Source organism: Triturus cristatus, chromosome 3_2, assembly GCF_964204655.1.
Source record: "Triturus cristatus chromosome 3_2, aTriCri1.1, whole genome shotgun sequence".
Taxonomy (NCBI): domain Eukaryota; kingdom Metazoa; phylum Chordata; class Amphibia; order Caudata; family Salamandridae; genus Triturus; species Triturus cristatus.
In genome coordinates, this window is record NC_140584.1 from 811512510 (window position 1) to 811531436 (window position 18927).

Consider the following 18927-nt stretch of genomic DNA (forward strand, 5'->3'; position numbering starts at 1 on the left):
TCCTTCCATTCCACTGGAGGCACCGCCTAACAAGTGCCTTGGAGGGAACTACAACTTGCAAAATTGTAGACACTGGGTGCGTTCTCGACGGAGTGAATAGATCTAGCAAGGGGGGTGCCCTACTGACTGAAGACGCCCTGCGTCAATTTGGGATGCAGACACCACCCATGGTCTGTGAGATGACACCTACAAGGTGGATGGAGACAAGCAAGACGTTCAGCTGGTCTAGGCACTTCTACAGGTGTAGTGCTTCCAGACACAGGATCCAGGATCCCTACTTGTTACAGTACCACATAGCAGTCATGTTGTCCATTCGGACTTGCACCCACCTCATCCTGATTGACAGCAAGAAGGCTTTCAGTGCCAAACGGGCCGCCCGAAGCACCAGGAGACGGATGTGGAGAGACCAGAAACCTCTAATCTCCACCTCTCCAAAATTGCCCCCCAACCCAGCAGTGATGGGCCTGTCACCACAGTGAACTCTAGGTAGGAGAGAGAGAGTGGCCATCAACAGATAAGGTTGTTCTCTTCCAGTTACTACTGGAGGTCCTGCACATTCTCTTTTGGTAGCTGAATGGAGTCAGAGAGGTAGCTCTGATGCTCGGCTCATTGAGATCTGAGGGCCTGCATGTGCCACTTGCCACCTGGCACAAAGCACCTGGCTGGAAGGTCAAGGAGCCTCAAAGTCACCCTCACTGAATCTGGGATTGATCCCAAAACATCAGGATCACATCCTGAAAATACCAGACTCACTGAGGTTGAGGAAAGGCTTTAAAGGCCACTGTGTCAAGTTAAATGGAATCTTCTGCATTGATCTTCAGAGGGACTTCAGCTCTTTGATGGCAAACCCCAACAACGTCAGGAGTTCGGTTTTACGGAGGTGGCGTATGACTGGCTGCATGGAGGTATGCAGTATACATATTCATGACCTCCGAAGGTGGACACAAACCACCATCAACACTTTTGCGAACACTGAAGGGCTGAGATAAGGTTGAAGGAGAGCAGGATTGAAAATGTTCTTGGTCTACTCTGGACCACAGGTAATGTCTGTGGGACTACAGGATGTGTATACGGAAACAGGCATCCTGCAAGTCAGAGTACATCATCCAGTGCCCGGCATCCAGAAATGATAGACTCTGAGTCAGAGTGACCATTTTGACCTGTTCTTCTTCAGAAAAGTGTTCAAGCAGGCAGAGGTAATAAGCAGGCCTGAGACTTCCGTCCTTCTTTGGAACATGAAAGTAACACAAATAGCACCCTTATCGCTTCTCTGAGTCCAGGAACCTCTCCATAGTAACCTTGGACAAGAAACGAGTGATTCTCTGCAACAGGATAATGTAGGGCACATTTGAGTGTAGCTCCGGTGAGGGAGAGCTGTGATGTAGGGAGGAAAGAAAGGGCAGGGCACTGCCCCTCTGAAAGAGGTGTTTGTGGAATGCGGCCATTGCTGGTTTCAACTGTGTCTACTGTGTCATGGCTGCAACCCCAAAATGACTCCGTCTGCTGTTGCAGTACAGGTTGGGAGGGCTGGCTTTCTCAATAGGCTAGCTCATGGAAACAGCCCTAAAGGTTCTGTACTGATAGAGAATTTATTTAGTTGGTGTCAGATTTTTCTCCAAAGAGCCATCAAAGGACATGTTTGTTAGGGATGCATGCACATCTACAGAAAACCTGGCTGATCTCATCAAGGCAAACCTTCTAGAAACAACACTAGGGCCAATAGCTCTGCTGATCCAATCTATAGAGTCCAGGTGACTTCGAAGCACACAAATGCCTGCATCCTGACCATCATGTATCGTTCGGGCCCAAGAGGCCCTAAGGTCCTCCGGACGGCCAGCAAGATGTCGCTGACCACCTCCCAAAATCGATGGTTGTACCTTCTCAAAAGACAAACTATCACATGCATCAAAAATGCCATTTGGGATTATTAGCGAAAAATAAGGATTCGCTAATAAGGAATTGCAAAAGCCTATGCATGTAGGAATCGCAAAAAAAATAGCGATTCCTACAAATTCCTTAATTACGACTCGCAATTTGCGAGTCGAAATTAAGGAATGACTTCCCATTCGTTCCCTAAAGGTCATAGGAATGAATGGGAATTGCATGCGCAATTTGCGAGTACCCACTAGGTACTCGCAAATTGGGCATGCAATTTCAAGGGTGCAAGGGTGTCAAAAGGACACCCTGTTGCACCCCTGAAATTGTAATGTGCACCCATGTTGCGCACACACGTAACTTTGAAAAATGCACTTTGGTACATTTTTCAAAGTTTTTGAAAATTACCGACCTGTTTTATTTTTCGGTAATTTGCGACCTCTGATAGCGAAATCGCTATTTTAAATCTAGCATTGCATTTAAGGAATCACAATTTGCGATTCCTTAAATGCAATTGCAATTTGCGATTTTTGCATTTGGGATGATGCATCCCAAATGCAAAAATACCGGTCGCAAAGGGGCAGATTCTGAGAATATGCTAGTTTGTGACAGGTTTTTAGTTTGAAGCATGGGGCCCAAAATGAATTTATAAATCTAAGTGCTAGACAAGCTGAAGAAATCTTTCTCCTTCTGAAAGCATCAAGTCTTTTTAATTCTGTATCTGAAGGATTGGTTGGGGAGGAATTTGCATTGATCTTACTTGTTAAAGCTTAACCAATCAAGCTCTCCGGTGTAGGCTGCTTGATCAGGAACCTGGGTTCCCAGAAGCCAGTTTATGTCACCAAGCCATGGGTCAAATGACTGGCAGATACAAGTATGGCTTGGACCAGCCAGAAAGACATCAATAAGTGCAACATTAAAAGGCAATAATGTCTCAGAGAAACCTGGCCCTGGTTGAAGGATCTTGGTTAACATTTCTATTTTACTCTCAATAGTGGCTAACTGCATTTCTAGTGTATCAACTCCTCTCCAAACCACCACCAAAAAGAAGCGCTTTTTTCCGTTGGTGGCCCACGTAGACTGTCAGGCTCCGTTTAAAGAGATGTGTCTAACCCATCAGGGCCCTGAAGGAGACTGGATTCCTGCACTGGGTCTTTAAGTACAAAAAAGACTGAGAAACCCCTGCTGATACAGGCATTGAGACAGAGGTCTGGGATTGTATCTAGTTGTATAATCACTCGTTGCACTTTTGTGATTTTATAATGCAACATAGGCCTGGAGCTGGCTGATGTCAGTTTGGGTGTCCAAGACCAGTGTCAGAACTGGTTCACTGACCGACGTAGTTTGTGTCAGCATTGGTACAGAAGGAACTGGCATACGCCTTGTTGCCGAATAAAGGTCAGTATGGGAGATGATACAGGCCCAGTAGCAGGTCCCGAAGAGGCATATGATGTCAGGGGCAGACCTGCCACCCAAGTCCAACTGAAAACCACTGCGGCTCCATGGGGCCAAAAGGAGTGCCAAAGAGAGCCAGAATAGTGCCCAAATTATGCAACATGGCTCTTTAAAGGCTGCTAGTTGCTGTGGGGCAATGGGAAATTCTGGGAGCACCAGAACCAACAGTAGGATCGATTCGAACCGAGGAGACATCGTGTGATTGCAACCTTTTTCAAAATGCCATCACACTTTCTTGCTAGATTTCAAGTGACAGGATGGAGTTGATTCCTTCTTGGCCTTCTTACGCTTGTGCCTAGACTTGGACTTACCAGAACTAGTGGAAAGTAGACTTTTCAAGGAGTGCACCCTGTCCACGACCATGATTGAACCTGTGCCTGAAACAACTGTGACCTCTTCTTATGTTCAGCAACCCAGAGTTTAGATTACCGGTCCGAAATGCCTTAGGGTGCTTGAGGGTACACTTGTCGCATGACTTAACGTTGTGGCCTGAGCCCAAGCACCGTAGGTGTACATTGTGAGAATCCATGACCGACATCTGCATCCTGCAGAAGACTGATAAAGTTGGGAGCGGAGCTCCAGATCTGTGCCAAAGAGCTCAAAAAGAAAAGAACTGATGACAGAACACAGTGTTGGCACTTATATGTGTCTCAAATCAATCACTTCGGAGGTGGTATGGAATCACAGCAAAGCCATATGGTACCACCTACCGGCATTCTGGAGCAATGTTGGAAGAATTCTCCGGGTCCAGAAAGGCACCTGGGGATTTTATAATGGTGAAGAATCTGCGGTTAGAAGTATCCATCAGAACTCATATATTGGAGTCAATACTTTGGCTAATGAAGCAGAGAATAGGCTTCTTTCTAGTAATCCAGCATCAAAAAAGATGATTGACCCATACAACCTGCAAGTAATTAACTGAGGCAGTTGACTTTTTAGTACCACAGAAGCTATCAGCAGATTCTGTTGCCAGTGACAGTGTCCCTTTGAACTTTTGGAAGGTTGGATAGTAGAGAGCAGAGCTGTAAATGGTCTCGATTATGCCTTATCTTTGCATACCTTTTTTACTTGTGCTCAAGTTCTCAAATCAGTAAGTGGAAGAAACATGCTCTTTACCACGCCTAAAATTGACATTTTGTAGCTGTCCCAAAAAATGGACTGCTGTTGGGTAAAATGACAGGACCATCTGAAGATATCACTCACGATATGAAGCAACTTGGTAGCACTATCATCACATTTTTTCAGTGATATTTCTTTTGTACATCATAGGCTAAAATTAATCCCACAACAGTTCCATCAAAAACAATTAAGCCACAACCAACACTTGTTTTTGTTGATCTGAGAATGGAATGCTGAGAGAAGGAGCCATGCCAGTGGGAAGAGATTTTTGTTGGAAAATGCCACTGAATTGAGATCACGTCTATAACTGAATGTTAATTAAGATTACTAACCAAAAGGTGTATAACAAGTATTGTTGGATGGTATCTAATCTAGAGTGGTTTGGAATTTATACCTATTGGTTTTCTACGTATATTATTATCTCGTGACCTTTTTTCGAAGAATATCATTAGATTTGAGCCCTGAAGAAGTGGTCACATTACAGTGAAACTTGCTAGCTGTGGCTTAATTGTTTATGAGTAACTGTTGTGGACTTAATTCTAGCCTTTGATGTCCAAAAGAAAAATAATTGAAAAAATGTGTTTATATAGGCTTACATGATTGTAATCTCAAGATAATACTGACTGTCATGAATTATTGATCTAAATGTATTTGTTGATCTAAATAAAGAACACACAGATGTAGTAAATTATGAAATAATTTTGATTATTTGGCTCACTACTAAAGATTGTAGATGTATCTTAAAGTATTTGTCGATACGGTTATTGACAGTAGTGGGAAGAAGCCAGCGCAGGGCCTTCTGCATTTTTCACCCAACACATAAAACTAATGCATCTTGGCAGCACTGTTTTCACTTGTTAGGATCATCTCTAAATAGTAGGCAGTGTTAGGGTAGAATCAATCCAATCATATTTTGAGTTCATACCGAAGATGATGTTAGAAATAAGAAAGAGTCTGCAATGTTCTTGGGTCACCTCAAAATGTATTATAGGACTCGATGAGGGCCAGGCTCCCAAAACATATGCTTCTAAAAGACTGGCTTAAGTGTGCCAGAGTTGTTCATGTGTTAGTCTCACCTCTGAAAGGCAACTTGAGTTTGAGCTATCAAATACATGCTAAGCCCCAGCATGCAAATTATACTGCCCCAGAATCTTTCCGAAAAACAGTTGTGCAGTATTTATGATGATTTCAAATAGCCATAATTTTAAATAAAGAATATTCAAAACATAAAATGCATTTTTATTCCTAGGTTAACAAAACAAGGTAAAAGGCAGACTCGTAGGTCTAGTAACTTAATTAAGTCACTTGACCTGAGTGTTGATTTTTCAAGGCCTGAATATGTTATAATAGAGTGAATAGCTAATGTGAACTTTAAATAATGGTATAGCACAGAGCAATCACTCCATTCACTAGCTGATTACAAGTCTCATTATGCAAAGAGTCCCAAATACTGTGCATTGTTAGGCATAAGCATAACTGTTAAACTTTTCAGATGTAAAGCAGCACAAAAATAAGAGGTAAGGTGTCAGTGGCGGCTGGCACTGATTGGGGCTGGCGGGCAGTGAGTAGTAAAATAAAATTTAAAAAATTTACCTTATCGCCACGTCTCTCATCGTCGTCCCTCTGCCCTGTCAGGAAGCACCCAGGCTCCTCATAGCCAATCACAACGCTGATTGGTAAGCACTGAGGCTCCCCTGAACCAATCACAATGCTGCAATGCAGCATTGTGATTGGTCTGAGCACCACTTTTCGGTGCTCAGCCAGGGGGACTGGGGGCCTGGGCATGTTTTCCACCCAGGCTATAATGCAGCCTGGGTGGAGAACATGCAAAGTGCGCATGACTGAGACGACCGGTCAAACAGTCATGCACATTGATAACAGTGCATATCACTCCCCACGGGTGCCGGTTATCCCCCTGGCCCCACCCCCAAGACACAAAATAAAACAATAATAATCCACGGTTTATTATTGTTTTCTTTTTCTTTTCGGCTGCTGGAGGGGGGTGGGGGGGTGACGTTCCTCTGCCATAGAGGACGAGCCGCTGCTGTAAAGTGTAGCTTCCACTAAAATTTCCCATCTATCAATCAGTACTACTCACACAGCAGGTCTTACAATTTCCTGCTGGTGAGGAAATACGAATACATTTGTGACAAACCCTGTGACTGAAGTTACTCAACACTATGTTCATGAAAGTGGTGTGCCTTACTAGGAACCAAAGCTAGAATTGCAGAAACCTGCATTGGCCTGTTAGTTGCTCATGTAGTGAGAATACTTTTTAAATATTTTTTTATTGGCATTTAAATCGTAAATATAACACATGATGACCTGTATTCACGATACATATTCTTGAACGCATTCCCTGTTTCCACATAGACAAAATAAAGTTCACTGTCCATGAAAAGCAAGCATCGAACAGCGTATAACATTCTTCAGTCTCATCAACTTTTACCAATGTAGTGAGAATACTTGTGATAGAGTGGCACTGCTACATTTAGAATAAAGCACCTACCAGTGCATTAAATGTGGATGGTAAATATGTGTTTCGTTTTTGTAAACTACTTTGTGAAAAAATGTACCTCATGTTTAGACTGCTTAATTTATAATATGATTTAAATGTTGGAAACTGAGCAGTTTTTCGCTGAAGGTATACAACATCCTGAGCTGTTTTGGGTTCACTAAGCTACGACTAAGCACATTCACAATCCTGCTGCTTGCTAGTTATATTTCAATAAAATCTTTCCGAAGATGGCAGACAAGCTGAAGATTATTGATCTTCCCACAAAAAGGCTGGAAAAACGGTTCTTTCTATGAATGGTGTCCTTGAGGCAATGCTGCTTTGTACTTAAAAATGCCTGTATAAAGTAATTTGCACTTCCCCAGAGGCTCCTAAAAGACTGCCGCTTTTCTTTTTGCTACTCAGGAAGACTCGGCAGAAATTCCCTATTATCCAAAGGTCCCTCCATAATGTGCTCATGCTCAGCAAGTAACAGGAGTACAGAACAGCAGCTGTTGTCAGTACTTTTGAAATACGATCATTCTTTTATACTCTTAACCTATACACGACTGCTCACTAGGGGTGGGCAAATAATTTGGCTATGCCGGAGTTTGCAGAGTTTTACCCACTTCGTGTTTCAACTTAACGTGGAGTCCCGGCAAAACTCTGTCAACCGCCGGGTGGTGGAGTTTTTTCTCGCACACGGCTCGCCAGGGTTAAGTTGGGGAGCGTGATCATGAATATGCATCCTCTAGCATGATTTTCAGGTGCTAGAACACCTCCCAGAGAGATTTCTCAACGCGGGTGGTCATTGTGGTTGCAATCATTTGCGGTGAAAAAGCTGCCGCTTGAGTAGAAAATCTACTCGAATGGCAGAAAGAAGCAGTGCCTTCTGGCATGCCACGTGGTGCCGTATGCGCTGATTTTACAGCGTGGAACAAGCTCCCAGAGCTAAATATAAGCATGGGCAGAGCAACATGCCAAATTCCGACCACTCGCTGAATTCCATGGAATCTCGCTGGTTTTTATGTAACTCTGTGGAATTCCGTGGAGTAAAACTCTGCAAGTTCTGCCTACTGCTACCTCCCCCACCTACCACTGTACAGCAACTAAGGACAAAGCAAGACCTAGAAAATATTCTAAAATAATACACATGGCATAAATTACATTCAACAACAGAGCTTTCCTGCCAAAGGGGTAAACTCTTTAATCCCACAAAAAACGGAAATGTCCCTTAATATTATCATAAAAACATGAATGGTCCCCTCTGTACTAGACATAGAAGCAAATGGTTGAGGAAGACGAGTGAAGGAGGTTGCAGTTTCATATGGGTGGTTAAGCGATGTTAGATGCACTTACTTTGGAAATAAATCAGTCTTAGAAGAATTTGTGTCAATGGAGAGTCATTTGCATCAAAAAAGGTACTTTCAAGTTACGTGATGAGAAAGATAGAAACATCCTGGAGATAAAGTAAATCCTGCACACACAGCGCAGTGCGACTGATGCACCTGAAATAACACTTGCACCACTCATCTGATCTCTCATTCAAGAAAGTTATCATATTTGTCACTTGGGGTCTTGGCAAATGGTCAGTTGTCCACCAATCTCCTTAACCTTTCTAACCTTTAAAGGGCAAATTGTGGAACAGTGGAAATCAATTAAGAGATGTTTCTTTAACTTCTGTCAATTAGCACTTTCATAATAATGCAGCCATCATAAATATATCTACTTGTGTCAACCCATGTTATGGTCCATTTATTTTTATTGATTTATCAACATTCCTATACCTCCCTACAACTGCTGGCAGGTAAGGAATTGATAATAAAAAACAACAATTAATAGAATAGAACACACCGTTCCCTCCCTCCCCCTCCGACATTTGATCAGTTCCCCCACCCAAAAAAATGTCTATGTTTGCTGGTCCTGCAAGGACTGGTCATGGTCTTACATTATTTCCAGGAATCTTATCACCCACTTTCTTGTGCATGCAAAGGAGCCACTATGCGTCTGTCTTGCCCAGTCTACCTGTGATACAAAGCACGCCAGGGAACTCTGGGAATGTTGATGAGCAGAAGAACAATAGTGGTAGAGTATTTGTTGTCCCCTCCTGACTCAACCGGTATTCAGTGGATGTTTCCATCTCTGGAGATGATTGAACTTGGGTCACTTTCTTTAAACATTAAACTTTCTTTAAAGATAGACATTACTGTTTTAGTGCAGGGATTCAGTTGTTCGATTTTCATTAGTAAGGGTAAAACAAATTGTTGAAAAGGTATACACAAAATGAATACATAAAAATCTTGGTTAGGAAGTTGCATAAAAAACTGATTGGAAATGTACAACTCGTTAGTTCACTGACCTGGTTATTGTCTTGCTTGCTTGTGCAAGGGGTTCTTCTGATTTTATGATATAGCTGTTTACATTGCCTGCAATAGCTGCCATGGCTACCGTATGCAGGTTTCCGTCGCTTTCGTTCCCTTCGGAAGGTTCTAAGAAATGTAAGAAAAGTCAGTATTACATAGATTACACTTTACATTCAGACCTATTTTGCACATATTTTATGTGTTCTGCCTATCTGCAAACACAGTGCCCTATGATCAACAGGCAAAATATCGATAATTTGGGAATTATCATAGTGGCTTATAATCCATCTTTTGCAACGTATTCTGCCAATTTCAGACAAACAAAATGATCAAAACATGCAAGCATGCAAAATGTGATGCTCCTCCTTACAATATGCATAAGCCTTCTTCCAATAAATGACCTACTGATTGCAGTATTACAACAAAGAAAAGATTATACTCTCTCTACTGATTGTGGTCATTTTCCTAATGTCGCCATCTACAGATTAGGTGGAGATTGAGGCTGACGGTTTAAACACATCAAACAAAGGATTCATTTTCGATCAAACATTTTCAGTTACCACGATGTAACAAATATGAACATTGAAAAACTATTTTTCTATAAACATACATTTGATACTTTCTTTCCCCTTACAAATGCAAAAGGTCGATTTCCCCATTGGACTATATATATATATATATATATATATATATATATATATATATATATATATATATATATTTTTTTTTTGTTATGTGTTAGCCTAGATGATCCTGCTAAATAGTATTTAGATATATACAGTAATCAAAATCATGCTTCACAAATGCTCCAAATATTAGGCTGATACTATACTTATCTTTGTTTAAATTGTAATAATTCACCGTAATTGACTGTGTCAAATATTCCCTTAATAGATGTTCATGTTTACACTATAGTGTAGTCAAAAAATTGGCTATATTTTTAAAAAAACCAAACCTGTTATAACATTTTAGGCCTTCAATGTTAAGCCACCGTTCACTAGATACAAGGACTGTCTTTTCTTTATATAAATTGATTAATTTAGAAGTGCTACAACGTGAACAGAAAAATTCCCCCATTAAGCAAAAGGCTACATGTTTTAATGGACAGCTGGTAATGTCGGAGGAATATAAGTGCACCTTTACTGTAATAATTTTTGCCATTACTGCACTAAGCTTCTTTATTTGCAAATACCATGCTGCGTGTTATCCACTGAATGTGTGTAATTTGTCTTCTAAAAAAATATATATTTTCTAAAGCATATTGGATCTGTTATGAATTAATAACTCAAACATTTAGCAAAAACACAATATCTAAAAAATGCAACCGAATTTGCAGGATGAATTGCCATTACTCGCATAACATGTTGCCTAATTAGCTTTTTCCTTGCTTACTTGAAATCTCACCCAACCTCCCCACATAATTTCACCATGTACTGCGGTAAAATTCAAATGGTACTGGGTTTGTAGATTTCTTGAAGCCGTCTTATAAAAGCGTGGAGGAGATTGTACAACACGAAAAGCTGAATGACCAATATTAAATAAACAAATTTAGCAACAATAAGTATTGGAATGAGAACAATGAAAAATTAACACCTTTGCACATTCTGATCTTAGATACAAAGTAATGGAAGCTTCGCCAAGTGGTTTGTCAATATGGTTTGTCTATGTGCCTCAACACGCGCGGCTAGGGAACCTCAGTCGGCTTAATCTCTCAGTCTCAATAATTTTTCAACATGGGCCTGTGGTGAGAGTTACATCTACAGAAGTAACCACTTGTCCAGAAGGAATTTGGCTGAACCCATGATTGCATGTCTGGCTTATCTGCCTTCCTCGGCACCAACTTGGTTTACAAATAAGTCATCGTAAAAGGGTAATAGCTAATTCATTAACCTCCACCTCCACCTAACTGTACCAATGAGAAACAATATTCTTATAATATGAACAGAGCGATTCAGGGATCGAAGACATCAGTACAGTTTTAGAACAGTTTTCTGCTCTTTATTGTGGGTAGAATCACATACACACATAATCTTGTATGGCACCGTGACACGGTGAAAAGATTTTGGGAAGAGTCAGCAGCAAACAAACTAAGGGCAACCGGGATCTGAACAGAGATGTCATCGAAACAGTGCCTTTTAGGGGTTCTTCCAAAACCAGTAAATAAGGAGACATAGGAGGCCTGTGCATGACTCTCTTAGGAACATTCATGTCTCATCTTGAAAAACACAGATGGCATGAATAAGATCCTCATGACCAAGTGGGCACGTTCGGATAATGAGAGCAAGAACAACCATGACCTTCTTTTTTTTAAATAAGAGGGCAAATTGCCCAGGATGTGTACAGGAAGGGTCAAAGGCTGAAAAGCCAGAAGCGATTCTGCCAAAATATGGCCGCCACAATCAGAAAGCATCTGGGGCAGCTAATTAACATTTCAATATTCTAGAGGATCAATACAATTCACAGCTAAAGTTCAGGAAAATGTGCTTTTCCTAGAGACAGAGTTTGAGGATTCTTCCAAATACAGGATGCAGGCAGAAAACAATTGCAGTTCCGCCTGGAGGCAAGCATGTCTGTACCAGAAATATACAATCAGGAGGCAAGCTGGAAGGTGAGAGAATTGTTCCGCTCCAACTCTTGTCAACTTTGGGTCTTTCTACTGAGAAAATCCACTTGGTCAATGGGTAATCCATCGTAACATTGTACTAGGCAAGGCTTTTGGCCATGGCAAGGAGGCCATTTGAATGCACGTGCTTGTTTATATAAAGCACTACAGTTGGACTGTTGGTCACAATCAGCACCCTTGTTCCTTTGGTTCTTTTAAAAAAACAGTAGGAAGGCTTAAAGCCCAAATAGATCGCCTTTGCCTACAAAACGATGCTAAACAATTGGTAAAGTCATACCCATGACTACCAAAAGACAGTGCCATGCAATATTTAGATTGAGTTCTACAAGGTATGATTAACAATAACAATATGGGCCGACAGCATCGTGAGAAGACAAGAGGTTGTCAATCTTCCAATGGTGCAGCACAGTTCCTCATACATAATCTGAGGTGATAGAACTTGGAGCATTGAGAGGTAAAACAGGCATTCCACCAACTGATTGGCCTCTTGGGACCACAAAAAAGGGTCTGATTCACCTCTTGTGAAAAACGGACCCAAGCTGGCAGGAGGCCTGGCGCCTGATGTGTGAAGATGCAAGAGGTAGGCAAATGAAAGGGACTAATGAACACAGGAGATTATGAGCACTGATACACCAGGCAGGAATATCCATGCCATGGTACGACAGCTGCAACAAAAATGGGTTTGAACCTGCTGAATGGGCACAGCCCTCTCTTGGGGAGGTTAATGCATCCCAATAGTGTCCATAATGTCTAGTATGAATAATGGGTGTTGTAATCACATGATGGTATTTCCCTTTCCCCTCTCCCCCTCCCTTCTTACCTATGACTTGGTGAAGATGCAGAGAGCAAAGTTCAAAAGAGGAGCACATCTTGGATGTTTTTGTGAAGCCCATATGAGCATATAGATTCAACTTAGAAATGTCTTTGTGAAGCCCATGAGAACATATAGATTCAACTTAAATGACTGTGAACATTTGGTACAGTCTCAACCTTTAAAACATGTACAGTGAGTCAAGAAATTGAGCAATTGATGGTCTAGAATGGTTACATACTTTGATTACTCTTATTGACAGGAAAAAAGGGCAAGTAAATCCATGATCATACTCGCTGAAGATAACATGTTCTAGTTTCCAATGTCCAGAAATCTCATAACCTTATCAGCAACTCCCAAGACAGTGAGTGGGGGTGAAATATGGGGATTCACATACAAAGGACTAAAGACTTGTAACTCTGACAACAAAGAAGATCAATGGGTGTCGAACAATGTTCTTCCAAGGTTGAAGGTACAAATATAATCGTCTTTCCATTGTATTAACACTGAAAGAGAAAGTGTGAACATGTTTCATGTGATGTTTGAGAGAACAGTCGGTACAAATTCAGAACTGTCTAAGCTACAATTGCCAGCATGAACCTGGAATTTTCCTGAGTTACAAATGCCTGTGATATGTTGCAACTCTTTGATCCTGAACAAAATGGTGCAACTTAAAGCTTAGTGGCTTGGCATATGAGAAAATAGTTGGACTGTGATGGTTCACAATGCAGTGGAACTTTAAAAATACAAAGAAAAATTATCTTTATTACACATGGTCTCAAACTCATCCCCTACTAGGGATATGAGTCTAAGTGGTCTACTAAAAAATAAATTTCTCTCACAAATGAAGTGTCACTAAATATTTTATCAATGTTAACCTCTTTATGGCTTTGTGCACCTCCATGATTACATATTTGACTGGTACAGTACTGTCCTTGAACATGAAGCGGGCTGCCTGTACAACAATTTTGTACTGGATTAGAACAACCCTAAATAAGAAAGTTGTTAAAACCAATATCCCTGCCACCCAATCAAGATCAATCGCACTTTTCGTTGTCTTACTTTAAGACAGAGGGGTGCTGACAACAATATTAGTTATGAAATTAAATTCAAAGAAAAGAGAGTAACGGCATATTATTCATTTTCTGTTTTTTTCTGCTTGTGCATATGTCTTTTGTAGCAAGCAATTCATATGATAACTTAAATAGGTATTCGTAATGATACCGATTTGCGTTCAGCACAGTCTGGTACAACACAACCATATGTCTAAGTAGCTACAGTTCTGCATGTTCACAAAGCTATGGAGCAGTCTCTACATAAATGACTGCAGTAGAGAACCTCACACCCTGTAGAAAGCTATCTACGGATTCAAAACTGTGCCCACAGGATCCAAGTAGTGTATGTACCTACATGTCTGCCAGCTGAAGCACCATTGATCTCATAAACTTTGAGTAAAGCTAAACATTGAGCCATGCTGAGACTGTACCCATTTGGTGTTTTAGGGCAAATACAAAACCAGTGATTGATTTTGGTGCAGAAAAATATTTAAACAGAACACAAACAGGACTCATCATAAAAAGTGTCATTATACCATTGGATAAGCATAAAAAGGCTCTCTTACTTCAGACTTAACCCATGAATTCATTCATGACAGAGGTAGAATTGAATGATGAAGGTTGTTTAATTAAACATGAACAATTCAAGCAATTCATTGGAGAATGCTCACCGTGGGAAGCAGTTACGTTGACAATTTGACCCTGAGGTAACATCACTTGCGCCATTGTTGACGGAGTGGCAGGAATCACATGGAGAATCTGTCCATTTTCCGACTGGCCAGTAACAATCATCTGTAATAGCAACAGTGAAAGAGCAAATGATTAAGAACGGGTTACAGCAGACAAGGATGCAGCACAATGACCCTTACACTATCATCACTGAACAGGAAGGACAATTAGTTCAAGATAAATTCTTCTTCGCTTCAACAGAAATCAGCTCATTGCCAGAATTTCTCTGTTTTATATGTGTCAAGGTGGTAGTGGGGCCAGGAATTCTGAGGCAATCTTAACTCCAGTCTTTACAAGCTTCAAGAAAATGTTTACACACACACATAATTTTTAAAGTGCATTGGAATTCCAGGCTCTGCACCCTCTAGTCCTCTTTGATGCAGGGAGAAAGTGGAATTGAAATTGATAGCAAAAGAAGGCACGCAGTGGACGTAGCTGAGGGCAAACCTTGGGCACTGGTCTCAACAGCAGGTGCGTTTTGAGGTGTAAACTCAATCTGAAAATATGAACAGTGCTTTTTTCAAAACAGTGTAGTTTGGGGGTGAAATATATTTTCCTTTGATTGGCTCAAAAAAGCTCACGTAATGATGGTCATTCCCTTTAAAGAAAACCTGTCAAAAATAGATCTCTCTTTCGTTCCTCCAGAATGCTCATATAAATAGCTTTACTTTCAAAATATGCAGGAGAAAAATGCTGCATTACCCCTAATTTTTGTTACCGCCTTTTGGAGACCTTAACTAAGCGGTCCCACCTCCCAATAAAGCCACAATTAACAGGTGGGGGGTTTACAAATTTTTCATTGAAAAACGCCTGCCATTTACATTCATTAGCTCATAATGGAAATTCATCAATGTTGATGTGTAAGGTAGAGTGCTACATAAAAGGAAGTACATTTCTGAAAGATGTTCAAGGGAACACATAGATAACAATAACAATAGTCAAACAGTGCTGACTTTTCAGATGTTCTGCATAGAGGAGGAGATGGCACATCCAGGTTATTGTCCAACTCTCTCTGCTAGCCTGCGCCCTGGCCAGTTGGCATAGGTGGACATGTTGAGCTCACCAGAACAAATAATGATAACACTGTAAAGCAGACCTGGCTCCAGGTTTTAATATGTGTGTTGGGTGTTGGGGATCCCTAAATAAAATAAGATTGGCTCAAATGTAAGGCCTAGGTGGTTAGTAAACATACCAGAAGGTGTGATCAAGGTTGCAATCAGGCAGTAAAAGCAGGACAGGTCATGAAGACAGATAATTTGACTCATAAGAATGGTTACTGAAATTATGCAATTTATTATTTCCATTTTGTCTTACATAAAAAAACTACATTTAGGTTATAGAATATTAAAACACTACAACCTATACACCTTCCTTACAACAGAAGCAAATTACAACACATACTTCAACTATACATGAATATGGAAGAAAAAAACGAGTTTAGAATAGGAAATTGCAAGCAGATGAACCTCTAACATTTCTGTGGATGCCTTTACACGAATATAGAATGCATGTCAATTGATTAAAGTGGTAGCCTAACAACATTGCTGCTCTGATGAGACTAGGTATTTCAATGCAAATGTCTCCTGATAGTCTAAAAAAACACCCACCCAATGCTCTTACAATAATTAACAGTTCATCAACCTATGAGTGATATTGGCTCTTTTTCTCTAAGCATCTCAAGCATAGTGCTTTGTCCAAGATTCCAAGATTCCCACTTCCTCAGTCTATGCGGAGATAGGTGAAATCCAAGAATGGTCAGGAGCGGGAATCAGGATCTTAGTTCAATAATAAAGTGAACCTGATAGTGCTTACGTAATAGCTGAAATACTCGGATCAGTAACGAAGGTGCTGCAAATAGTTTCTTACCACAAGACAAGAATAATGTTAACAGAAGTGAAGCTAAAAACCGTAACAAAATCATAAGAGTGAACCAGAGTTTTCTTTTTAACCAATGGCATCAATACGTTCTAAGAAGCTGCTAAATTAATTTAGATTTGAAAAGTCCCCCTAGTAATTTAATTCCTAATTGTGCTCTCCAGTTTGCAGTTGAATAAGTGACAAGGTTATAAAGTTCTGATTGTTATAGAACGATCTGAAACCATGACCTCTTTACAGATGTCCTGTCAAGCATAGATCTGCAGAATTTTAAATTCCACCTTCTTCAGCTACATCGTAAAATTGAATATTAGTATATTTTTGCATATATGCAGCATCTCAAATAAAAAATGAAGAGAAGGAAAAAGGAGGGAATATTGGAATTCATTGAAGATGCTAGCTAGCTTCGAGTGTATTTCTCTAAAAAGGCAAGCCATTTACTATCTATGATAGAGAAAACTCTGCTTTAAAGGATTCAACAGGGACACATTTAAATAGAAAATGCTGTTATTTGCACTTGATGTTATATTTTTAATCACAATCTTTGTAGGAGTATTCCGAAGACAAATTTAAAAGGCCTCTACCTACAAAGTGAATTAAAATAAATCAGTTACTTCGAGCAGAAATAGAAAAGATTATCAGCGTTCGTTTGAGCGCTGTCTGTCCCAATTTCAATATTCACAGATGGTAATAAAGCAGCAGTGGGATAGAATATGGTCAGCTAACTCCGACTCCTATTAAAATGTAAGTAAAAACAGATTTTACCAAGTGGGATAAATACTATCCGACTGTGATTTGGAGAATTCAACTACTGAAGAGCCTGGTACTTCCATTTATATGTTTTTTTCCTCCAAAACCTTCTTCATTATGTTTGTAGGAAAGTGCGTTATTATGCAGTGAGGTTGGTTTAGCTTCAATATGTGATAATTTCATAATGCCCTAAACAGGTCCTTTGGATTCCCACTAATAAATCCCTAGCTCAGTCCTGGTAGTGTGGCACAGAGCAGTCAGGCTTCAATAGAGGAACATGTGTTAAGCATTTCAGAGTACCAACATGGACGCTAAGTAATTGACACAACTCGAAAGAAATCCAACACCAATTTATAAAAATAAAGGAGATTTCTATACCATTTTACACACCAAAACAAAGACAATCAGATGAGTATAACCAGAGTTCTGGATTTATACATGAAAATGAAATCAGTACCTTTCACGCGAAACAATAACGTTGCATTCAATGAGAAATCACACTAGTGATATTCGGTCACTTCTAGGTTGAGTTCAGTGAAAACCACTAGGTGGTAAGGGGATGTGGGTACAAGGACCAGGGTTCAACAGTCAGTTTATATTTTCCTGGCCCATATGACACGGGTGCAGAGTTGTCCAGGCTGTCGCTGAATGCGGGAACTTACGAGTGCTGGTTTTTCTACTTGGATGGTGCGGGTGGCAAAAGGGATGCAAAATCTCAACAACAAGGCCACTGAGGCGTCCGGTTGAAGATGCTGTGGAGTACCCTCGAGGCACAGCATCGAATAAAGGTAGCGATTGCCTGACTAGCCACCAACAAGTCTTGCTAAAACCAACCCCAGAATTTGGGTATTTCGACATCCTGGAGTTGGGGGAAAACAGTGGCCACCTGAAAGTTGTGGAGGTCAGGAATCCATTTCCCACAATGCACTGGACTTTTTGCTTTTAGGCGATCCCCTGGCGGGCCCGATGGCCAGTGATTCTTTGGTTCCAGGAGCGTGCTTTACCTGCTGGCTGCAGGGGTTTCTCTTTCCTTTGCAACTTGTCTCTGGTCCAAGACACATTGCTATCATACAGTTGCAAGGTGTTTGCCACACGTGCATTCTTTTTGCTTTGTGCTGGGGTGTCTTCTTTGCCCTAGGATGCAAGTCGATCACATCTGAGGTTCTGGTACCGGGGAGCCCCTTACATCCTTGATTTAGGGGTGTTTGAGGTTGGATGCTGGTCCCAAAGTTCCAACCTGGTCCAAAGAAACTAATCCCACATTGGTTCACTGACTGGGTTGCCCCAACGTCTGTCCTTTTTTACGCAAATGGGTGATGGAGTTAGTGATGGAGATGACAAGCAGGTTACAAACTCAGAAGAGCCTATGGACTTGGGGGCAATAGGTCGGGTCCAAAGTCTCCCAATTATCTCCCATGAGTCTCCAGAGATTGCTTCTCTAGCCTCAATCAGAACTTTCAAAGTTGAGACCCAGGACAAATTAGGAAAAGAGCCTAGGAAGATTCCGCAAAACGTTCAATCTGACCAAATGTTATTTGACTATGCACTTCCGAATATAGATCTTGATTACCACCCTTCTCACTGCAGAGTGGAATAATCTACAAAAGTTCTAAAGGAACTGGAAAATACTCCTCCACGAAGAGAGACATTAGCTCTTTTTAAAAGTAGCCCTCTTCCTATAGAGGATCTTTCTAATCCTCCGGAGTTGCTTTTAAATAATAGTATCCATCCTCCAGGTGATTATGTTTATACCTCAGAAGCGCTCCACGTCCTTCAGG

General features: G+C 40.8%; 1 protein-coding gene across 1 annotated transcript in view; it reads right to left on the reverse strand.

The window, feature by feature from the left end:
* The window catches only part of CARF (calcium responsive transcription factor), a 360952-nt gene that overhangs the window by 259709 nt on the left and 82316 nt on the right, over window positions 1-18927 (reverse strand). The window contains exons 4-5 of the mRNA XM_085648958.1: window positions 14467-14587; window positions 9303-9432 (exon numbers count right to left, since the gene is read on the reverse strand). Of these exons, the coding sequence (XP_085505084.1) occupies window positions 9303-9432; window positions 14467-14587 (251 nt within the window). The remainder of the gene's footprint in view (window positions 1-9302; window positions 9433-14466; window positions 14588-18927) is intronic.